Source organism: Cervus canadensis, chromosome X (assembly GCF_019320065.1).
Source record: "Cervus canadensis isolate Bull #8, Minnesota chromosome X, ASM1932006v1, whole genome shotgun sequence".
Lineage (NCBI taxonomy): Eukaryota > Metazoa > Chordata > Mammalia > Artiodactyla > Cervidae > Cervus > Cervus canadensis.
In genome coordinates this window covers 138,338,028-138,362,725 of record NC_057419.1, presented here as the reverse complement: position 1 = coordinate 138,362,725, position 24,698 = coordinate 138,338,028, and the positions used below count along the sequence as shown (strand labels likewise).

The 24,698-nt window shown below is 50.8% G+C and overlaps 1 protein-coding gene across 9 annotated transcripts in view; it reads right to left on the bottom strand.

The window, feature by feature from the left end:
• Positions 1 to 496: 496 nt before the first annotated feature.
• TSC22D3 (TSC22 domain family member 3) overlaps positions 497 to 24,698 on the bottom strand; it is a 64,649-nt gene continuing 40,447 nt past the window's right edge. For 6 of the 9 annotated variants that reach the window (XM_043458130.1, XM_043458131.1, XM_043458129.1 and 3 more), the window contains 2 exons: positions 3,148 to 3,199; positions 497 to 2,007 (listed from right to left, as the gene is read on the bottom strand). In XM_043458130.1, coding sequence (XP_043314065.1) covers positions 1,777 to 2,007; positions 3,148 to 3,199 — 283 coding nt within the window. In that variant the 3' untranslated portion in view covers positions 497 to 1,776. Of the gene's footprint in view, positions 2,008 to 3,147; positions 3,200 to 3,565; positions 3,747 to 3,778; positions 3,803 to 3,909; positions 4,298 to 24,698 lie in introns of those variants that run through there. The other 3 variants (XM_043458135.1, XM_043458138.1, XM_043458137.1) reach the window with 3 other exon arrangements.

Here is a 24,698-nt window from a genome sequence, read left to right as displayed (position 1 = left end):
TGCGGGTGGTATTAAGGTAAATGTACTAAGTAATCTGGATGATGTTTCAGAAGGGGAGAGGCCCATTTGTGTTTATTTGGGTCCCCTCTTCTTGCTCCCTCACGTGGACCCCCTGCCATTTTCTTTTGGGGCCTTTCTTGGGATACCTTTCCTTCCAAATCACCCCTCAAGCTGAAGTTGTACATTAATAGTCACCTCACCACTCACTCCCAAGCTGCCATATGAAAGCAGGAGTGGGAGAGCGGGATGGATGGAAGGTTGGGTCCCAATTTGCCATATTAGCTGTGTGACTTTTGGCAAGTCACTTCAGCGGGCTGAGTCTCAGCTTCCTCACCCATACAATGGGGGTGTTGTGACAGTTACGCAAGATCATGGCTGTAGCACAGGCCTGTCACTCGGGTGGTGCCCATGAACAGATGAGTCAGAAAAACAATGCCCCCAACCACCATTAGGGCCTCTACCACCCACTCTGTTTTAAGCTCAGGCAGACACCAGGTTTATTTTTAGAAAAAAAAAAAGAGCAAAGTTTATTGAAATTTCAAGCTACATTTGAAAAACCAAAATCCAAATCCTGGAGACATAACATCAGGATAAGGTGTTAGAAAGTGGGAAGTGTTCACTGCCACAGAACTCCCTAGAGACAAGCTCCCTGAGCACATCACCCAGGCATCATCAGGTCAGAGTCATTCCCTTGTCCGAGAGGACACCGGCAAGCTAATCATTCTCTGCACTTGAAAGTTTTCTACAACCGTTAAAAACAAAACAAAGTTTTCAGATGACAAAGTCCCAGCTGATCTCTCAACCCCATTCTATGTAGTCAGCACCAGTGAATGGTGGGTTTGGCATTCAGAAGGGGACCTCACATGTATTCAGGGGACATATGGGGCAAAGGTTGCAGCAGCAAGGCATTTAGAGGCTGGCCCCCCTCCCTGCCTTTACTCTTCAGTTTTACTTAACCTAAAGGACAAACTGGATCCACTTAGTAAATGAACAAATCTAAGAATTAGCCTTAAGAGATAAGGGATCACTCAATACTTCCAAAGCTGGTTAGGCCCTTCAACACATAGGTGTATGTGTATATGTATACATCACTACACTAAGATACAGATCTAGCCCTATGGGTATATATATGCATGTATGGCTATATAGAAAAAACTATGCCAATACTAACCAAACAGAACTTTGTAAGCGGTCATCCCAAAGCCATAATCGCACACTGGGCTGTGCACAAAGCCATGCATTACATCATATTCACCAACAGAAGGCTGACTTGGCTCAATCTCTCCCAACTGTGGCCCTGTCCTGGTGAGGCAATGGAGGAGAGAGAGGTTGCCTCTGCTTAAACCACAATTGGTTTCTTCATAGGACAGTTGTTGTCAGGTTGAAGCTGTTGAAGATGTCCATGGAAATGAAAAAAACAGACCCCTTAGACTTTCTGGAGCAAACGGGCGCCCCGTCTCAAACTACCTTTCTCCTTTGCCAGTTGCAGCTAAATTGCTCAGGCCCTGAGAGCCCACAGGGCGCAGCAGCATTAGAGGCTCACTGGCTTGGGGTGATGAGGCCCCATGCAACTCAGCCTCTAGAGACCTACTCTTTGTCAGGGGTCTGTCACTGGAGTGGACCCAGGTGGCCATGTCCTTGGGACATCTCTTGGCACCAGCTATGCTAGGTGTAAAGTTCTCCACGTGAGATGACGCTTGGGGAGCCAAAAAACAAACTGGAAAGAACTAGGTAGAACAAGTTTAGTGGCTCTGCCCACCCTGAGGACAGAGCCACTTACACCGCAGAACCACCGGGGGCCTCGGGGGTTTCTGGGGTTTCGGGAGCTGGCTCCTCGGGGCTCAGACGGGACTGGAACTTCTCCAGCTGCTCTGGGCTCGCCAGGGTCTTCAAGAGAGTATTCTCCCGCTCCAGCTGGGAGTTCTTCTCCACCAGCTCCCGGATCTGCTCCTTCAGGATCTCCACCTCCTCTCTCACAGCATACATCAGATGATTCTTCACTAGATCCTGTCCCGGAGGAGATGATGACAGAGGCATCCGTTAGCCATGGCGGCCCCTCTGCAGCACTGCGCCCTGGCCATCGGGGTGCCTGCTGTCTCTCACATCACTGACCACCATACTTTCCTCAGCATGCTGGCCCTGTGTGGCCCTGCTCCTCCTGCCCCATTCTCCCAAGCACCTAAAGCCACGCTCAGAAGAGCCGTGGGATCGGGGCCACGCCTGAGTTGGGAGCCCAGCTTTGAACTACATAGGCTTCTCCCCCCATAAGTTTCTAATAACTTTCAAAGCTGGCCTCTTGGGAGCCTCTTGGGTGTGACTGGTGGTGATTCGCTCTATCTCCATTTCCACATAAGGTCCTGCTGCTGGCCCTGATCCCAGGGAACACCTGCAATGCACCCCCTACTGTCAGTCTGCTTGACACATCTTCACCAAGAGAAGAAAATGGGCTATTTTGGAGCCTCTCCCACTCCTCATAAGCCAGCAAACTGAGCTGCAGCTGCTCTGCAGCCTGGCCAGACAGGACACTGGCCCTGGGGGAAGCTACCAGCATGGCCGCATCCTCTCTGAATTCGGATGACTGCACTGCAGGCAGAGAACAGTGTCCTTAGGCTCCAGGGCACAATGAAGTGGTTGCTAACTGCTTGATGCCCCAAAGCCCTGCAGCCACTGGCTGCTTGGTGAGTATGACCTCTACCTGGTAAGCAAAGAGAGAAGGGATTGGGGGGCGGGTGCTTTGCCTCCTGTCTCCTCCCAACTCCTGACCCCAGCCCAGGCTCTGCAGAGGCACTGCAGTGCGTTTACATCCAATGAGCTCTGGCCCCTGCCAAGTGTGGGATGTAGACAAATGCAGGTGTCTGAGCTCCCTGCCCTGCCATGGGCCCAGGAGGGAGCCAGACACGGCTGCAAAGCCCTGGGATTGGGAAAGGAGGAGGAGGAGGAAAAGAGAGGGCCCAGCAAGTGTGGACTGGAAATGCCCTAAAAGGTGCCATTCCTATGGGACTCTACTTAAGGCCTCTAAGGGGAGAGGAGACAGGCTGTCAGCTTCTCCAGGCTCTTGGCTTTTGCACCCACCCCCTCACCACTACCCTGAGTTACATAAGCAGAAGCCAGGTCTGGGGACGACAATGACGCAGTGATGCCACTCACCATGGCCTGCTCAATCTTGTTGTCTATGGCCACCACACTGGCTCCGGAGGCACTGTCAAGACAAAAAGGAAAGCGACCACGTTACCCACTTGGTTACAGTCTTAAGTACCTGGTAGTGGTGGCCGCAAGGTCCTCCCTCTGCCCCAGCTCTTCCTCTCTACCGCAGCCCTGGCTGGGAGTTTCAGGCAATTGCCCCCAGGTCCCTCTCTGGCCCCTGCAGGAAGCTGCACCTCCCCACCCAGGCCGGCTACCGGCCACTGCTGTCTGGAGCTCCGCGGGGAGCTGCGCGCAGGTCCGGGGGTGCACGGGCCAGCGTGGCCTGCTCGGCGACGTGCAAACAATGGGAACGCGCGGCCCAGCAAGTCGCCTGCTGCCGGCCCATTACGGCGCCGACCCACAAGGTCCAAGGCAAACCTACCGAGATCTGCAGCTAGCTAGGAATTCCTCCTCGGCTCAGAAGCTTCTGGCCTGCTCCCCAACGGCGCACGGCGCGCGCCCAGCCTCCCGCCCAGCCCTGCCGCCTCTGCCTCCGGCTGTGGCAGCTCGTTCTTACGGCGCAGCGGCCGCAGGGACGCTCCGACGGCGGATCCCAGCGCGGCGGTGACCCCCCCCCCCTCCCCGCGTCCCCTACCTCCGCCCCTTCCCAGGATGCTGCACCGCGGGGAACGGGGGCCGCCGGCACACGGTTCGCTCGGAGATCCCGCTTGCAGCCCAGCCCCCGCCGCCGGCCCCCCGGGCTCGGGAGCTGTGGCCAGCCGTTACCTGTTATCCAGCTTAACGGAAACCACATCCCCTCCAAGCAGGGAAGAGAAGAAGGAGATGTTGAAATTGTGCAGCTGATAGACCGCCACCTCCATGGGGGTCTGATACATTTCGGTGTTCATGACTCGGGCTGCCGGGGAGCTCTGGCCGGGCTGCGGGCTGGACTGGGCTGGGCAGGCTGGGCGGCCGCCGGTGGCTGGCGCGCTGCGAGGGGCTGGGCTCTGCGCGTTGGGCCCTGGGGCTAGAAGGGGGGCGAAGGCTGCCAAGAGGACCCACAGCCGGGCGGGCGTTCCAGAGTTGAAAGGAAGTGACTCGAGGGGTGTCACCTAGTGTGTCACAAACTCCACGGCCGCCGGTCCAACCCAGACTCGGAGATATTTCGGCTCCTTCTTCTTTATATAGGAGGAGCCGGCTGCGTCACATGGCGTCAGGGGCCATGCAAATGAGTCCTGTACCAGGCTTTGTGGCCCAGTTAAACCACATCCCCTCCCTGAACCTTAGGCTGGGACTGTAAACAGTTCAGCACTTTCTTGTGCCAACTGGCATCTCCAAAGAGGGCTCTGGAGATTGGTAAAAACCAATCTGGAGCTTTCTTAGAGAAATGAGAAGTACAAATGCCATTATAGGAGCTAGGAAGCTTTGGTAGAGGGCGGCGCTGGTTTTAAAAGCTCTTCCTCAGATGTCAGCCAGCACACTCACCTGTCTTTGCCATGCGATCACAGGCTGCCGACCTGGATACCCACCCTCACCACCAGTACCTTCACTCCTTCCTGCCACCTGCCTTCTTGGCCTCTCTCCTGCACACAGACTTTGTCGCCTGCAGGTCCCCTCACCCAGCCAGCTTGCCCACTGGCTTGCCCCTATCCCCAGTACCTATCCACTCACCTTATCCTCAGATGTACCTGTCCATGTACTGACACATGCACAGATCTGTGGCATGCACAGACTAGCCAATCTGTATGTGCCAGTGTGTTTGTATGGAGGACACTGTAAGTGTTTAGGAACAGATGAATTGGGGAACATGCACAAGGGAGCAGCTGGGGGCCAGGCAGGTGACAGAGGGGATGGGGAGGAGCCAGTAGGGGAGTGGGCACTGCAGTGACCACAAGATGCCAGAAAATACTTTTTAAATTTTTTGGTAATGCCATGCAACAGATGGGATCTTAAGAGTTCTCTGATCAGGGATTGAACGCACTTCCCCTGCACTGAAAGCACAGAGTCTTAACCACTGGACCACCAGGGAAGTCCCTCATGTCCTTGTTTTTAAAGACAAGATTTTGTTACTTTCCTAGAAACAGCGAATGACAACAAAATTATGAATCAACCATATATAAACCATCCCAGGAAAATATCTGCCCTATGATGGGGTCCAGTCATATACAGGGTTACAGGGTACTTCACAAACAGATTCCAAGTCACAAGGAGGATGAGGTGATTGTTGCTACTAAAAATTACACGTTTCCATCAAAATATATTTTCATTCTTTCTAGCCTCAATCTTAAAAAACAACCAACCAAACCATCAGAGGCTTGAAGTCCTTTTATCCTGCTCTTTCCTAAGTGAGGCCACCTAGTGGACAGAAGGAGAACTGCAGCCAGATGGAGCCATCTAGAGAAACAAGGATAGGTGACGCAACTGAGAGTATTATTTACACCAACTCAGGACCATAAGGAGAACATCAGGTTCCACCACATATACAATAGTTTGGATGAAGTTAGGGCCAGTACCCATGAATCAGTTTGTGATTCAGGCTATGGTCCAAATAAATATCTTAGTGCAATCATGCTATTGGAAAAGTACTGGGGGCTTCTTATCAGCAAGCTTTATTATTTGCTTCAGGATATTTCACCTAACCAGGTGCCTGGCACGGACACCCTGGCCAAGGCCCTAGTTAAGCCTAGTCTGAAGGCCTTAATTTTCTCTAGGCTGCCAATGCAGTTATGCCACCAAACAGCCAACATTTTTTAGCATGATGTGAAGCTCCCAATGGATTCTGTGTGCGTGCTAAGTTGCTTCAGTCATGTCCCACTCTTTGCAACCCCGTGGGCTGTAGCCTGCCACGCTCCTCTGTCCATGGAATTTTCCAGGAAAGAATACTGGAGTGAGTTGCCATTTCCTTCTCCAGAGGATCTTCCCGACCCATGGATCAAACCTGCATCTCTTATGTCTCCTACAATGTGGGTTCTTTACCACTAGTACCACCTGGGAAGCCCTCCATTGGACCCCACCAGTGGTAATACATGGACAAAGATCATTCTATTTGCAAATGACTGACAAACAGGTCTACCCAAGCAAACCTACTGCACTAGCCCCGGATGGTGATTTTCTTCACCCCAGTTTGGCTGGCAGACAATCCCAATCTCAGATATCAGGTTATCCTCAGGTCACAAACTCTCTGAACAAGGTGTTCACACTAAGCTGCGTGTAGTAAATGGGACAAAGTGCAAACTGTATTTATAGATCATCAGGAACATTAACTGAGCAAAAAAAAAAAAAACCTTCTTAAATCTGGAGCTTAATCGATATTGGAATTCCCTGATATCTTAATCTGCCCTCTGTGTCACATAGAGCCTTCCTGGTCCAGAAAGGGTCTGAGCTGACCTTTCATTTGCTTGTAAATCTTTCTTAAACTCACTATTGCTACCCACCTCAAGATTCCAAGGGAGATGATGAAAAGAAAAAAGAGAGATAAATAAGCTGGGTCAGGAGGAAAAAAACACCACCAGGAAAACAGGGCATAGGAGAGGAGAAAAACCGGCTCCTTTAATGGGAACTCCCTTATATGGAGAGAGAGGCATAAAATTCCAGGTAGTTCGGGGAGGGGAAAGCAAAGAGGTGAAGTTTGCTAGTAAGGCTGTGTTTGAACTGTACATTGTTGTTGTTGCTCAGTCACTAAGTCGTGTACTGTAACTGTACATTAATTATACTTCAATTAGAAATAAGCTCAGTTTGAGACCTGCTGACAATAACAGCTACCATACACTGAGCTTCGGCTATGGGCCAGACGCTGTGTTGGCTGAGTTACAAACCGGGCAGTGTAGGCGCTGTTACTGTCATTTTTATAGATGAAGAAACAGAGGGTCTGAGAGGTTACCTTGCCCAAGGTGGTGGCGCAGTGAATAAATTATAGAGCTGGGACTCCAGCCTAGGTCTTCCTGACCTAGAGACCAAGTTTGTTCTTACTACACTTACTAGTGGGGCAGGGAGTAAGTTTACTGAATGAGTGAATCAAGGCAGTTGGTGGATGTGTTGAAGGTGCCAGGAAAGTAGTGAGGGAGGAAGAAAAGGTGGGGGCAGACGAAGTATGTCTAGGACACCAATAGCATATGGGACCAGAAGAATATCCAAAGTGTCTAAATGAGCTTTATAAGAGGGATTTGCTCACCTGCATTATTTCAAAAGGCAGCTATGCAGTCCTCAAAGAAAGCCCTCTCTGTCTAGAAAACTGAAACTATGAGTCCCACCAGGTGGCTCCCAGGATGGACTACACAGCACCCCACATGAGGTAGGGAGTCTTGGAATAATAATCCAGTCAAATCAAAAGTCCCCAGGGCCCCACTAACTGATGCCCTTAATTAACTCTTTCCCCTCATTCCTGCTGTGCTCAGCTTTTAGAAGAATGAAACCAAGAGCAAGAAAACAAACTCATATCAGGGATGTAGTTTAAAAAAACTCGGAAAGAATGTCCCAGGTTCAGCCCACACTCAGCGGATCTCTCTCCCCTGTTCACCTCTAGTTTACCAACCGGTAGTGAGAAGCACTCCCCCTGAGGCCTCATGGTTCTCAGTTTGCAAATCGTGGCTGGATCCCTGGACCCCAGGATTTGCTAAACTAAGGCCACCAACCTAAATAAAAAACTGTCCCTATAGGAAGATTTTCAAACAGCAGGCATAAGGGAGATGCGGCAGGTAGTAGGGGGAGAGGGAGAAATTGGAGGAACCCAGAAGGCTTTCTGCTGAATCCTGGGCACACCAGAAAATTCCTCTGTCCAGAATAGTTGCACCAGACCTTGCAGTGAGTGGAAGTGTGCGCTGTATAGGGTATCTGTGATCTGAACAGATTTTTCTGAGTAAAGTGTTGATCCATGAGGCTGTCAGCATCTTTGTGCCCTGTGGACATGGGCCCCAGGCAGGAAACAGTGGCCTAAGGATTCAACAGCACAGCCGCCCCAACATGTGTGTTTCCTGACTCCCTTTCTCCCATGCTGTGAGTTACATGACAGACTGGACTGAAAACCCCCCCAGTCCCAGCACCCAGCTGATGAGCCAGCTCCTTTGCCGGCTCTGATCCTAGCCCTACAGCTGTGGGTTCCTGTGGTTAAACAGACACAGCTGACCCTCCCCCTCCCAGGGTGACCTTCTAGATGGAGGGCAGCAAGAGGAGGGTGGGTCAACTCCTCAAATCCCACCAGCTCAGGTGGCCCTGGAGGTCACCTGAGGCTGGATGTTGAGACACTTGTTCCCTCGGAACTGGAAGAAGTGTCTCAACATTATCACCAGTCTCTTTTACCTCAAAAGCCAGACTCTCTAGGGCTGGAGCCCCTTCCTATTTTGGGTTCCCACAGCCCAGGAAGACGGAGAGTGGCCCGTCTGGGCCACAGAACCCGTGGGCAGGATCTGAGCACGCTGCTGAGGTGTGGGGACCAGATTGGGGTGGGTGCAGTAGGTTGGGGGTGGCAAGGAGGGGGAACATCTCACTTCCCTTTTTGTCACACTCGAAGCATTGTGTACCACGCAGCCCAGAGGAAACTATTTATAGGCAAGTCTTCCTTATTTTCTACAGGATATGTTCCACCCCCAAGATTCAGCCCTGTTGCCAGCAAAACACAGGGTCTTGTGTCAGGAGACACGGGAAGGTATGGGACTGGTCACCAAGAAAATGCTGAGTTAGGAGCCAGACAAGGAAATCATAAAGGCTGTTGAGCACCGGAGCGTCAGCACAGTTGATGGGGTGGCTGCAAACAACCCTCCCCACTTACTCCCCTGCCACGCTCCCCCTCCACCTGAAGCTCTGTTTACCCCTAAGTACTTACTTGTCCCTTTTTCTGAAGAGGCTGGGGGAGAAAGGAGGCTGAAATGACATCATTTAAAATTTGTCCTGGCTTCACTCTTCTCTCTTGCCCTCAGGTTCCACGTCAGGGGTGGGAGAATACAGACAGGAAGGACGCTGCCACTTACATGGTTACTTTGGCCTCATGGAAAATCCCCAAAGTCCAGAAGGAGGGGAGCAAGAAGGAAAGACAGTGACAGACAAAGTGCCTTGTCCTCAGTGGGTCATGTGAACTGCCCCACATGGCTGGGACCCGACCCTGGGGGGCAGAAAAATGGGGAGGAGGATGCAGGCGAAGATGCAGAAGGCAGCGGTGGGATGCAGGGAGCCGAAGGGGAACTGTGGCAGAGAGGGACACTGTCTTGGAAAAGTGGCTCTAGCAACCAATTTGGGCCAAACCTTGGCACTGAATGGTGGCAGAAGCAATGAATTGTGCCTTTCAACTCCCTCCGGACAGGGTCCCATGTGAGCTTCACAAACAATCTCCCAGTGACACTATGGATGACAGGCAGAAGCAAGCCCCATCTGGACAAGGCATTCCACCCTTCTGATCCTCATTCAAAGAAGCCAGAAAGGGCTCTTGTCAAATCACCTTGGTTGCCCCACCTCGGGTGTCCCACTTTGGTGGGGGGGCGCGGTTTGTGCTGGCATCTCAGCAAGACTGGAAGTATTGGCAACATTATCCAGGAATGCAGTTTAGCTCAGTGGATCTTAAATTTCATGAACCTTGTGTCAATATTTATGCTTGTCTCCCTTCTCCTTATGCCTTGCAGCTGGGAAAATTTACCTTCATAATTTTTCTAAGTTCTCTTCCCATTTTCCACTGTCCCCATTACCCATCTACAAGTATGAAAAAAAAGAATGTCAAATTCACCTCAGTAATGGAATACCCTTCTCCTCCCTCCTCCCCACACTAGTTGCCATTATCATTCAATTCAGTTCAGTTCAACTCAACTCAAATCAAAGTAGATTAACACCTATTCAAAGTACAAGGCACATTTTATGGAAATTTAAAAAAATAAATAAACAAACTGGTAGTAAAGGTCAACAACTGTGCTTCCATCTACAATATCCTAGGCCTGTGGTGAACTCTACTGGTTAGATCACAGTGAAATGCTTACTTCAGGAAAAAGCCTAGGGCTTCAGGGTGCTCAGGATGGCAGTCTGGGGTTTGGGAGGGCCATACCACCATCATCACTCCATTCCCGAGAATTTGGCATGCTTGTTTTCTCCCCACCCTGTCATTTGGTCCGTGTCCATCTAGACAGGGATAACACAGCAGTTAGGGGCTTCCCTGGTGGCTCAGGTGGTAAAGAACCCACCTGCCAATGCAGGAGACATAAGAGACTCCAGTTTGATCCCTGAGTTGGGAAGATCCCCTGGAGAAGAAAATTACAACCCACTCTACTATTCTTGCCTGGAAAACCCCACGGATAGAAGAGCCTGGTGGGCTACAGTCCATGTGGTTGCTATGAGTCGAACATGACTGAAGCCACTTAGCATGCAACAGAGCAGTCATAAAACCTGGAATTTCCATGGGACCTAAGGCTCCTGTGACATGGTGATTGACAGTGCCAGGGTCCCTCACTCTGATTCCCTTCCTTTGTAAACCAAGGGGACAAAGCACAGGTCCTTAAGGGTCTCACAGTTGCCAGTGTCTTCCTTCTGAGAAGGGAGGATCTATGTTTAGCGCGGGGGGGGCGGGCGGCAGTGGTCACCTCTGTCTGCCAACCTCTAGGTCTCCCTTCTTTGGCCAGCTCCTAGTGGTCTCATCCTTGTTCATATGGCCCTCCCAACTAGTGAGCATCTTCAGGTGGGCAAATAACCCCCCTCATCATGGCCCACCTTCTGGGAATCCCTGTGCTCAACAGCCTTCCCAGAGGTTGGGAGAGGAAGCAGCAAGAACACGGCCACTCTCCATGTTTGTTCATCTGCACCAGCCCTCCACCAGCTTCTCTGGGCCAGGGCAACCGACACTGGCTGGGCCTCTCCCCAGCCCTTCAGCTCTATGGAGTGGCCACAAGAGCTGAAATTCCAAGGCAAGCCATTTTTTTCTGGCAGTTGCTGGGGTTACTCTGAGTGGTATGTGAAGGACTTGCAATGATTGGCAATGCTCAGAAGATGAGAACCAGGAGGATCTTGTTGGGGACGCTGAGCCAGCAGACGAGGGGCCTGTGAAGAGGCCAGGGGCTCTGAGGTGGAGCACCTGGCTCCATTGCGGGCCCCCATGATAGAATGGGTGACCTCTGAAGTGGTCCAGGTTCCCTGGGGAACAAAACGCTGGTAATAATGCCGGCCTCTTCAGGCGCAGGGAGGCTCCCAGGCCAGGATGGGTAAGCATTATGAGCCTCCCCGGGCTCCCACATTGTACTCCTGAGGCCCTTGCTTAACTCACAGTGGAGCTATTCACAGTAGGCTCACTTGAGGTGGCTCCTTGATCCTCTGTTGTGGGACTCTGTGGGCCTCTGGCTCTCCAACCACCTCCCCCCTCCCTCAGGTTTCCTGGATGGAAAGAAGGCAGCCCAGCTGAGGTGGGGCAATGGCAGGAAGGGGCAGGCTACACACTACTCCCCAGAACAGAAAGAAAGGAGAGAAACAAGGCAAGCTCCTCCCTGGACAGCCCCCCTGCCCCCACCCTCCCCAGCCATGGGAACTGAGCCAGGGAGCTCAAAGGAGTGCTAGGAGAGGTTAAGGAAGGTCCCCTGCCCAGGGTTTGAGAACTGCTGACAAGGAATACACACACCTTATCAGGAAGAAAGAGCAGCACAGAAGCACACACACACACACATTTATGCAAACACCCTTTCAGCCTTTGACGAAGTCTAATTCACAGAGAGGGGCTTCCCTGGTAGCTCATCTGGTAAAGAATCCGGCTGCAGTGGAGGAGACCCTGGTTTGATTCCTGGGTCAGGAAGATCTGCTGGAGAAGCGATAGGCTACCCACTCCAGTATCCTTGGGTTTCCCTGGTAGCTCAGACAGTGAAGAATGTAACTGCAATGCAGGAGACCTGGGTTCCATCCCTGGGTTGGGAAGATCCCTTGCAGGAGGGCGTGGCAACACACTCCAGTATTCTTGCCTGGAGAATCCCCATGGACAGAGGAGCCTGGCAGGCTACAGTCCATGGGGTCACAAAGAGTCAGACATGACTGAGCGACTAAGCACAATTCACAGAGAGATAGGCAAGCCCAGGGCATCATTCAATCTCAGCTGATGCCAGCTTCCCCGTGACCCCAAAGGGGTAGTAAAGCAATAGGACATGGCAAGGTGGCAGGGCAGGATACTCTAGACCCAGCCAGAATGTCACAAGCCACAGCCTCTACTCTGACATCCAAGAATGACTGAGTACTGTGCAACGGTCATGGGTGGCAGCATCTTGGGAGTGTAAGTCAGGTCGGTATAGGGGGAACCAGCTTGATACTACACGCTGTTCACCGGCTGCAAGGAAGTGCTGGTGCTGCCAGGCCCACAGTTTCCAAAGAGGTCAATTACACATTCAAAGAAAGAAGAACAAGCACCATTTGTGTACCATCAATCATATGAATGCCTAAGAGATGATTCCTGCAGGCTCCTCATGAGATCTGGTCTAGGGAGAGCCAGTCCTGGCATAGACATCATATGTGACTGACGATCTGAGAAGTATGATTTGAATGGCACTGAGGAAAATTTCCCCTCAGTCCAAGCTGTTTGCCTGACCAGACTACTGCAGTGCCTACAAACGTCACCCTCCGAGTCATACCTTAGAGTTCTAATGGAATTCTTTACACTTTGAGGAATTAGGATTTTTTTTCCCCAAGCAAAAGCCCTGGGAGAGTGCCACATTCTGCCACTATCAATTACAAATATTTAAATCGGGATGAACTCAATTTTTGTATTACTTTCAACAGAGTGGTCAGTGGCCAATCAGCATCAGAAGATGAGTAAACACAGCAGGTACACCTTGCTGGTGGGCTGCGGAGGGCAAGAAATGGGTCCAGAAGAGGAGAATATGCATGTTTGTGGATTGGGGAGGGTCCTTTCAGGAGATGTGGATGCAGCACTTGTGGCTCCAGTCCATGGAACTGCTTTTGGGAATCACTGGCTACCGGTGAGAGCCACGACAGGGTCTACCTGAAGAGTCACCATAATGCCAGTCACCATGACCCACTTTGTATCACACACCATGATGGGGTTGAGCACTGTTGTTCAGTCACTCAATCATGTCCAACTCTGTGACCCCATGAACTGCAGCAGGCCAGGCTTCCTTGTCCTTCACTATCTCTGGAGTTTGCTCAAACTCATGGCCATTGAGTTGGGGATGCCATCCAACCATTCCGAGCCTAACTTCTGTTCAGTCATCTCCTTTCCTCTCCTGTTTGGCTACCTCTTTCCCTCTCATTCCTAAAAGCTTGATCAGAAAATGAATGAGAGCCACTATTAGAAAGATAACCCCAATCTGCTCTGATTTATAAGTCAACCTTTGGCAAATTTGGCCTCTCCATTATGAGGAACAGATTGCTTCTGAGACACTACCCAGCTGTTGGTGGGAACTCTTGGCCTGGGAGGTTGGAGGTATAGGGGTGGGCATCAGGGCGACAAGGGAGAAGAAGAACCTGGAGAGAGGGTGAGAATGAGGAGGGGCTGCTTTTTTTCCAACAGCACAGTCTGGTCAATTAACCAGCCCTACCTTCCTTCAACAAAAGCCAGCTCTCCTCCAGCCCTGTGGCTGTCACTACCTGGTCAAACATGGATCCACTCTGAGGTTGGCTGGAGGGCTGTGACTCACTGCCCCCTCAGGAGCTTGCTGGGCTGACTATAAAGACTGGCCAGGATCTCTGCCAATGTGCCCATCCCCACCCTGAGCCAAGCCTTGCTCCCCCTGCCCCTACCACCCTCATCCGATCCCATGGCTTGCTAGCGCTTCCCTGGCTAGGAGGGCGCCCTTGAGGTTCACTGACTCCCCCTCTCCCCAGGGAGAGCAGAAGGGGAATTCACTGCTCTCTGTGGTATGCATCCGGCCTGTGTTTTGGTATCTTATTTTATTTTTATGTTTAATTTACACTGCCTGCTAGGTTTGGGGCTTAAGTAAACAAAGGCTATGTTTCCCCCAAGGCTTGGACTTCCTGGTTCTCTGTCAGCAACCAAGTGACCCTTTTAACCTCTTACTCCTTGAGACAGGCAGTGTTGGGGGCGGGGTTGGAAGAACAACATACTTTGCGTCAAAAGCCTGGAAATTCTTAGTGCCAGCCTGAAATACCATCCCCTCTCCCTTCTCCACATGAATGTTAAGTCCCGAAGCTGCCTTACCAAGTATGGACTGCTTTTAAAGGGCACTGTAAGAGTGTAAGGGTAAAGCACAAGAAAAGGAAAATTCAAAGTATTCACATTGATTTTTTTCTTTTGACAGATGTCTTTGTGCATGCTAAGTCGCTTCAGTGATAAGCCGCTTCAGTCGTGTCTGACTCTGTGCGACCCCATGGACTGTAGCCCACCAGGCTCCCTGTCCATGTCACTCTCTATGCAAGAGAATGGGTTGCCATGCCCTCCTCCAGGGGACCTTCCTGACCCAGGGATGGAATCCCCAGGGGTTGAATCCTCATCTCTTACTTCTCCTGCATTGGCAGGCAGGTTCTTTACCACTACCACTACCTGGGAAGCCTGATGTGTTTGTGCCATCAAGCAAAGTCAGAAGAGCCCAGGTCTTGGTGGGTGGAGCCTTGGCAGTGAGCAGCCTTAAAGGCCTATAGATGGAGCAGAGCACGTTGGACCTGCCCGGGAAAGGCTTCCTGCCAAAGCTCATACATCTTAAAAAATAAGAGGAACACTGGCCCGTATGTCCTAGAATAGAGCTCTAACAGCAAAGTAACGAATTCTGGCTAACAGTTCTGACATCCTGTTGTTTACTAAAACTAATAACACCATGGCGTTTGTTGACAGAGTTGCAGAAGAACTAAAGTAAACATGGAAACTGAGGAATGGCCAAGTGTAGACAATTACTAACTCAGCAGTTGAGAAGAGGGAGTTTCTCAGACACTCCTTGGACCTCTTGGGGCAGTGGGGCCTGAGCACAGTTAAGAGATAATCCAGATGCATCTGTCATCTCGTTGGGTGATTTCTCTCCAATAGTAGGCTGCTGCAATAAGGGGCTTGGTCCACGGAGTTGAGTCCTCAGACAGAGAGTAATAACAAGAAGTGAGAGGGACTCTACCAGTGCGCATGGCAGGGGACGGGCTCCCTGAGAAACACGGCTCTAGCGCCCATTTTAAATGAACTTGGCTGAGTAATATTCCATTGTGTATATGTACCATAGCTTCCTTACACAATGGAATATTACTCAGCCATTAAAAAGAATTCATTTGAATCAGTTCTATTGAGATGGATGAAACTGGAGCCCATTATACAGAATGAAGTAAGCCAGAAAGATAAAGACCAATACAGTATACTAATGCATATATATGGAATTTAAAAAGATGGTAATGGTAACCCTATATGCAAAACAGAAAAAGAGACACAGATATACAGAACAGACTTTGGGACTCTGTGGGAGAAGGCGAGGGTGGGATGTTCTGAGAGAATAGCATTGAAACAAGTATACTATCAAGGGTGAAACAGATCACCAGCCCAGGCTGGATGCATGAGACAAGTGCTTGGGCCTGGTGCACTGGGAAGACCCAGAGGGATGGGATGGGGAGGGAGGCGGGAGGGGGAATCAGGATGGGTAACACACGTAAATCCATGGCTGATTCATGTCAATGTATGGCAAAAACCACTACCATATTGTAAAGTAATTAGCCTCCAACTAATAAAAATAAATGAAAAAAAAAAAAAGAACTTGGTCAAGTAGGAAGAAAACATATCAGAAGGCCAGAGTTCTTTTTCCACCTTACCCCCAGACCCCCTGGACACTTAGAAGGCTTCTAAATATGAAGGGCCATGTGAATGTGGGGTAAGGGCCCTGTCCCCAAACACTGCTGGTAAAATGGCTCACCAGATGAGCAGCCTTATCACTACTCTTTCAAAGTCTAGCATTTCTAACTTCCTGTCCAGTTCCAGTTTATTGCTGCCATGGTTTCACAAGTTGGGGCTACTGCCTATGGGGAGGGGGATAGTGCGAGTGACTGATGTTCAAATGGGAATCAGCAAGTAAAATGTAGTCTCTTGAAGGTCTTAGCAATCCTTTCCTGCTTGGACGACTTGTAACCTGCATAAAGTTTTGGCCTTGAGAGTCTCTCTCCAGGCAAGAACACTGGAGTGGGTTGCCATTTCCTTCTCCAGGTGATCTTTCTGATCCAGGGATCAGACCCGCGTCTCCTGCACTGCAGGCAGATTCTTTGCTGCTGAGCCGCCAAGAAAGCCCCAAATGGCACCAGCAGTCAGTAATCACCAGGACTTCTAGTCTTTCAAGCAGGACTAAAGGCACAGCCAGATAAGAACATGTCCACCAGAAGTGGGCAGTGCATACATTCTCAAGTGAGCAGTGACTGGCTTTGTAGACTAGAATACAAGCTCTCTGAGGGCAGAGGCTTATCTTATTCATCACTGTATCCCTCAGAGTTTGACCCAGTGCCTGGCACACAGCCTCAATGCCATACACCTATGCTTAATAAGTAAGCAGGTTTAGATAAGTATTTGAATTTGGCTCATGGCCCCCACAGGGGAGAACTATAGGCAAATTCATGAATTTGCTTCCTGTTAATATTTTAATTTGGTGACAATCATTGTCAGAGAGCAACTCTGCAGTTAAAAACACAAAAGACCTGTGAAAATCAAACATACTTGGGAAACCCAACCCAAACACAATCTAAGTGGCCATTAATGACCTGGAATCAAGGCCTGACCTCTTCAATAAAAAGGATAATTCATGTGTGCGTGCCTGGCTCTGTGCAAATGCTGGGACTTTGGTCACTTTCCATCTTTAGCTGGAGGGGGTGGGTCAGTTGGGAACAGGGCACCCACAGGGGGCACTAGAGGGTGATGAAGCCCAGGAGGAGGGCAGCCAAGTCTCAGCTGGCAGTAACATCAAAGAGGGATTTCAGGCTAGCAAGCCTGATTCTGAGCGAGTGACAGCCATATAACTGGAATGATCTGCAGTGGGGTGGGGGTGCAGATAAAAAACCAATCCTGATTAAAAATACCCTAATGTCCTCCAACATAGAGGAAATTCTCACCACTAATGTCACCCTTGGCTTTAAAGTCTTGAGGATCCCTGTTGAAATGAAAAGTCTTTCTCAGAAGGGAAACTTTCATTTTTCTCAGGGAAGAACATGATGACCTGCTCAGTGTGGTCTGAATATAAATACTTTATTTGGAGTACTAGGTTGAGTATTGAAAATGAGTTGGGGGGCTTCTGGGATTAGTGACCCAGGCTGACTAAGTATAGACTGGGCCTAGGTGAGGCCTTACAATGGGTCCTGGCTAACTGGTGGCCTTGGGCTTTCAGGGGACAGGCAAATGTGCCCAAATATTCCTGAACTCACTAAATAAACCAAACTGCCTGAGTGGGCACGTCTGAATAGCAGAGTTTATGACAAAGGAGCTTGTTTTCTCCTGCTCTTCTTGGTAAATACAAGCAAAGTGTTCTGCAGAGGCTGTGAGGAGCAATCATATATATGTCCAAGCCCTACTGGGGATATTTATTTTCAGTGCTCCTTGTGCAGGGAACCTGGTTTGCGTGCTCATCAAAGAATCCTCCCTGGAAATCTCCTCCTCAGGTCCTACCAACTCACTGATAAATTGACACAGGTGAGAAACTGACCCCCAGGAAAGCTCTGTGACTGATAAGGGGTACATTGGTTCTCCTTCCCTGGGGTAATTTCTTTTTTACCAAGAGCCTCCTATTAACCCCAGGGAATGAGTCCAGGACAGGGAATGCCAGGCAGGAGGTCAGGTCGCCGGGGGAGCTTTCTTTGGCCATTTTCTTCCACTGTCTGTTGGCAGCTGTCTTCTCTGCCTGTGTAGCAGGCGGCCCTGGTGGCAGACACGATACTCACACCAGAGCTGGCCAGGGCAGCCCTTGCCCCTCAGCACCCCTCCTTCCTGCCCTTGTAAAACTGGCAAAACCTCAGCCCCAGAATCCCACTCTAGCTTGACCAGGCGATGGCGAACTGCCTGATACCAGGCAGAGTTGGGCGGATGGAGGGAGGCAGGGGAATAGGGCTGGGCAGCAACCCCCACCCCCAAAACCCCTGTGGCTCTGTTGTGAGGTGCTGACAGCTGGGAGAGGACCTGAAACCAGTTAGCTTGGGGCTCCCAGCCAGCAGTGTATTTTCATCTTGTTTTGACTGGGACTGTCCGCCTCTGTGTAAACACGTCCATATCAAGGGGAAGAAAATGTAGAGCAGCTTAAAATAGGTGGGTGGAACACATCCCACCCATGAATCACCAGCTCAGGGAATGCCCTGCAGGTGGGCCTTGCTTTAAGCAAACCTGACATGTGAAAACCTCAATTCAGCAAGAGGGCAGGAATGCACAGCTGTTAGGTCTTGACCTATCACTGGGAGATCTCACAGCCACATCTGGTCCAAATAATAACATCAGTAGTTCCTGTGTACTGATTGCTTAGCGGGCGCTGTGTTAAGATTATATCCATTAGCCTTTTGAACCTTGTCAATAGCTATGGATAGTTGACAGTAGTAGGAATTGGGTATCAGATTGTCTCAGGCCCATTTTGTGGACAAGGAAACTGAGGCTCAGACAGGTTTAAGTGACTGTGCTATGTGCTAAGTCGCCTCAGTTGGGTGCGACTCTTTGCAACCCTGTGGAATGTAGCCCACTAGGCTCCTCTGTCCATGGGATTCTGCAGGTAACAATCCTGGAGTGGGTTGCCATGCCCTCCTCCAGGGGATCTTCCCAGGGATCAAACCTGCTAGTGGTGGGTTCTTCACCACTAGCGCCATCTGGGAAGCCCCAGGATAGTTGATAGTAGGAATAGGGTATCGTATTATCTTAGGCCCATTTTGTGGATGAGGAAACCGAGGCTCAGACAGGTTTAAGTGACTAGCCTAGGGTTTCCCAGCTAGCAGTTGCAAAGGTGAGACATAAACCTTTGCTGTGTGATTCTAAACTCCAGGCTGTCTCTGGCCGGGGATTTCACCTTGTTTTGAGATTTCTAAGCAGGGCTGCATTCTAGGCATGACCGCCCATTTGCACTGAACCCCCTTCATCACAGTTCACAGGGGAACTGTTAATAGGCCTTTATCAGGGTTAGGGTGGGGAAGCCCCCAGATTGGGGCTGGTTCTTTCCACTGACTAAAAGACTCCCATGGGGAGGGTGGCCCTACCGGCATGCCAGGATGGGATGGATGTGCATTTCAACTCAGGCCTGGCAGACTGGTTAAGGCAGCAGTCCCCAACCTTTTTGGCACCAGGGACCGATTTCATGAGAGACCATTTTCCCATGGACTGGGGGTCGGGTATGGCTTCGGGATGATTCAAGCACATTACATTTATCGTGCCCTTCATTTCTAATCTGATGCTGCCAATGATCTGAAAGGAGGTACCAGTCCACAGCACAGAGGTTGGAGACCCCCGGGGTTAAGGACAACTGCTTGACCGGACACAGGGAAGGCCCCTCCTAATTGCAAATCAGTACAAACTACTCCCACAGCAGGCTGGGGTAGGGACAAAAGACTCAATATAATCCAAGTAGAAGGAAAGGCCAATTGTAAACACATATTTTTGAAACAAAATGTCACTGGTCAGTGTTGATGTTGGTGCAGGGCTGGCCTCCAGGCTAAACGGTGAAGGAGGAGTCTGTGTTCAGAACCTTCCCGCTTCCTTTCCAGGTACCTTCCTCCTGCCTGTCCCTGCAAGTGACCTGTGCCCTCTTGCTACCTAGGGTTCCATGGGGCCCCTCACTAATGTTTGGAGGTGCCCTGCCCTTCCTAGCAATGCCCCCTTTAAGGGCGAAAGTTGTTCTCCCTCCCTGCAATGATATGCACCCAGCCTCTCCTGAAGGACAAATCGGGGAAATGTGTTTGTGTAAATGGCAGGTAATGGTTTAACAGGTTTCCCCCAGATCATGGGGCTCTAACCCTTAGATTTCAGTTAGTGGTCCAATTTTACGCCCAGGAGGGGACCTGGGGGTGGGGAGGGAACAAGCTAGCGGGGGCACAACAGTGGGAGAGGGGAGATTGCTCATCAGTGATCTTCAAGTCCTGACAAGTAGGCCATGTGCTACTCTGACTATAGGTTAAGTGTGGGTCTGCATAGATGGATAAGCACTCTGCTCTTACACTCACTGTACTCTTTCCAGAGCACCGTGGACAGGGCACTGGGGTAACAGTCAGGAGACCAGAGTCTGGCGTGGTTTTGCCCCTGGCTGCCAGAACAACATTGGAAATGTTTCATAACCAGTCTGGGCCCCAGTTTCCCCTAAATGTAAAGTGAGAGGATTGAGACTACAAATGTATAGTTATTTAGGTGCTTATTTGATGAATGATACCCCCATTTAGGGGGCTTCCCCAGTGGCACTAGTGGTAAGGAACCTGCCTGCCAATGCAGGGGACATAAGAGATGAGGGTTCAACCCCTGGCTCGGGAAGACCCCCTAGAGGAGGGCATGGCAACCCACTCCAGTATTCTTGCCTGGAGAATCCCATGGACAGAGGACCCTGGCAGAGTACAGTCTATGGGGTCACACAGAGTTGGATATGACTGAAGTGACTTAGCACGCACACACGCACCCTCGTTTAGACTTGAGAGCTCCATGAAGCTACATACCAAGGGCCTATAACAGTGTCTGGCACATAGTAAGTGCTCAACAAATGGAACAATTGAAGGAAGGAATGGCAAAAGTGACTTCTAAGGTTGCTGCCAGTCCCAGCCTTGATGTCCTTAAATGCAGCTCTTTATAGTTGTGCCTCTGAGTGGAGAGGCCCAGTCCAAGGGCTGAATGAGGCCTCCAGGTGCTTGCCCTCAGGACCAGAGGGTACAGGGGCAGCCTGCACTGTGGAAGGGCAGCCTCTGGGACCAAAGGCAGCTGGGAAGAGCTTCCAGGAGGCCCAGGAGGCTTTCAGGATGTTGGATGGGGGCGGTGGTGAGGAATGTAGAAAGGGCAGGGTCGGGCAGGAGGAATCAGGAGAGTAACTTTTACACAGTTTTCTGTAAAATGGGAAGCCGAGATAACAGAGACTTGATGGGTGTCTGGGCTGAGGTAGGAAAAGTGCGGAGTTGCAATGGTGACTCAAGGTCAGGAGCTGGAATGGGGCCCGGAGCTCTCAAGCCTCTGCTCACCCCCTTGGGATGGGCCCCTGGCTCCAGGCCAGCTCCCTGAATAGCTCTCCCACCCCCACTCACCCCTCCACCATTCTAGCCTCTCAGGCCAACCTGCTTCCCTGACCAACCGACCAGTGGCTGCCCTCTCCCCCTCCCCCAAGGTGACATGAAGTCCACCCCCAATCTCTCTCTGGAGGCAGATTTGCCGCTCCTTCTCACATCTCCTGCATTCACGCTCTGATGCAACTCCTCCCCTTCTTTCGCAAAACAGGTGCCTTCGCCAGGCTGCCTCTCCTCCTCTCACTTCCCCTCCTAACATCCCCCTGCCCTCCCCTCCCCAACCCCACTCCATGGCCAGGGCCCTCTCCTAGGAATACTCCTGTGTCCCCACTCTCCTCCAGCACCCTTTCACGTTTTAACAGGACCCACAGTTTCAATCCATGAGAATGAGTCTTTAAGAGTGAAATTTCAGGTATCAGTGAGTGGAGAGAGAGATTGATTGATGGAGCAGGGGTCTCTTCTGGAATTCCTGGTATGACACTCCATCCTCTGGATGCTTCTTAGACCAATTCTGTATTTTGCTGCCCTGGGAGTTGGAAGACCAGAGTTCTGGTCCCATCTCTGCCACTAAAACTGTTTGTGTGACCTTGGGCAAGTCATTTAATCTCGCTGAGTCTCAGTTTCTTCATCTGTCAAATGGGAGTAATTACCCCTGCCCTACCCTTGCCATGCTCAACAGAGGTGTTATGAAAATTAAAGGAGATGTGTGTGTGTGTGTGTGTGTGTGTATGCTGGGGCAGTGGGGGAGCTAACTCCAAAGCCTGGGACAAGTATCAGAGGTTATGTCTCCCTGCTGCTATGTTTGAAGGACTCATGAAGGTTACATGGTAAAGCCTTCTCTACAGAAATGCCAGTGTGCCTTTGGCCTGCGCCTTTCCCCTGCTTCTCCTCCAGGGCTTGGGTCTTCGCCAAATCTGGTCTCCTGTGCACCTCCGCCCAGCTTCAAGAACCTCTCCCGCCCCACCCCCATACCCCTCAGCACCCATCCAGTTGCCTCAGGCCTTCCTTCACCATCCAAGGGCCTCTTGCTCCATTCTTCCCCTCTCTCGAAGCCCAGTGCCCAGGGCCATCCCTTTGCCGAATGACCCTGCTCTCCTGGCGTGACCTCAGCCCGTCCCCATCAAAGCTTTGAAGGGGAAGGACTCTGGGGCGGGGGTAATGACTGAACTTGATGATTTGATACAGAGGCTGAGCACAACGCGGAACACCCAACGTGCGTTCCAGAAGCACATCATTGTTTGGTTGCATGTGCTGGGGGAGACCAGAGGGTGGAGGCAGCTTCGGGGCCCCTGACAGCTCACCAGATAGAAGGTTGCTCCAGTTCTAGATCCGCGGGGCCCTGCCTGCCTGCTCTTCCCACCCGTCTTCCCCTTCACCTCTCAACCCAGAGAATGGGCTGGGCCCTTTCATCTCCAGGACCTGCATGCTAGAATGTGATTTCAGGCCTCCCTGGCCTACTGCCACTGCGTTTCTCTGGTGACCCCACCTTTCCCTCAGGGACAAGAGGCTGAGAGCAGTTTGGAGCACCCTCTGAATTTCCCAGCATAAGCAATCACCTCCCTCTCAAGGCCACACCTAGGAGTCTCCTCACCTGAGGAAAACCTGGGTTTTCCTCTGCAGATGTGGGGGCTCTTCAGCTTTTCCCCTTGGCTGGAATGTTTCTTGGACTGGCAAATACTGGAGAGGGTTCCTCCCAAACTGCAGGGGCAAACCCTTCTCTTCTATCCCTCAGGGCTATTGTAACCCTCCTCTCCCCAAAGGAGGAAATCAGAAGCAAAAGGTGACCTTGCTAGGCCTTGGCAGGGAACCGGTGACAGGGTGGCAAAACACAGCCTCATTTTGTTGGCCTCTGCCACCTGTCTCCCTCCCTCCGCCCACTGCCGGGGCCCCATGTTGGCAGGCAAGTCGGGAGGAGGTGGGACTCTCTGGTCAGGCTGCCTAGGAAAGCTGGTCTCATACTGGAGGTGACAAAGTTGGTTTCAGAGCCCAGTGGCTGAAGTGGTGGCAGGATTCTGAGGCAAGTCAGAGAAGGAAGTTGATAGTGCAGAGTCTGGGTGGGAGTGGAAGACTGGTAAGAAAGACCACTACTCTCACATTTGTTAAACCAGTCATTGTAAGAGTAATGATAATAACCACAGCTACTAGTTATTGCAAGTGTATTATGTGCGAGGCACAGTGCCAAGAACTTCTTGTGCGCTTATTATTTCACTTACTCCTCACAATAACTTTATGTAAAGAAAAATATTATTTTTTTTTCAGATGACAAATAAGGAAATAGAAACTCAGGGAGGTTGTGACCAGCCCAAAGTCACTCAGCTGGAGCTGCTTATCTGAGGACCTAGTTGACTCTGAAACACCCCCTCTTCACCCCTACCCAGCCCTCACCATCCTTGCCCCCAGCATGGGCTTTGCAGCCAAATGGCATACCAGGCACTCTCCAGCAGGTTTTTGCCTCCAAAGGTGCTGAGAGCCTCAGTCACCTGGAACTGGTTTTTCTTCGCTCCATTCCCCCTCTCCCCCACACCACCAAGAAGCTAACAATTCCAATCATGCATTTGTTTAAGAGCATCCAGGAGGCTCAGTGGTAAAGAACCCACCTGCCAATGCAGGAGACATAAGAGATGCAGGTTCGATCCCTGGGTGGGGAAGATCTCCTGGAGGAGGGCATGGCAACCCACTCCAGTATTCTGGCCTGGAAAATCCCATAGACAGAGGAGCCCAGCAGGCTACAGTTCATGGGGTTGCAAAGAGTCAGACACTACTGAAGCAACCTAGCACGCAATCCAATGAATGGGACAGGGGTCATGCATGAGTACTGGGCTTTGAAGGGATCAATGATGTATAAAATCCAAGGTTGTCAAACTCCCTGACTAATCCTTCCCCTCTGTGCGCACCACCCCACTCCTTCCTGGAAACCATAAAGTTGTTTTGAAAATAACTTCATTCGTATCATTCTTTTTTAGAAGATATAGTTAGGGAGTTGGGGACGGACATGTGCACACTGCTATATTTAAGATGGATAACCAACAAGGTGCTACTCTATAGCAGGGAACTCTGCTTGATGTTATGAGGCAGCCTGGATGGGAGGGGAGTTTAGGGAAGAATGGATACATGTGTATGTATGGCTGAGTTCCTCTGCTGTCCACCTGAAACTATCACAACATTGTTTAATCAGCTATATTCCAATATAAAATAAAAAGTTAAAAGGATTTTAATAGCTTCATGAAAAAAAATAATCCGAGTGTCAAATACTTACTGATGGGCCCCTGAATCCTCTGCTCTCCATTGGAAGAAGCCCTGCCCATTTGAAAGTGTTTCCACTCCCCCCACTGCACTCAGAGCTTACCCTTTGGAGTGTCTGCTGTAACCCTCACCACCCTTAATATTTGGTCCACTACTCACTCAAGACCTTGGTGCCAGGCAGTGGCTCCTTAACTGGCATGCCCTCCAACCAAGACCTCTCTCACCAAACATGCATCAATGTCCCT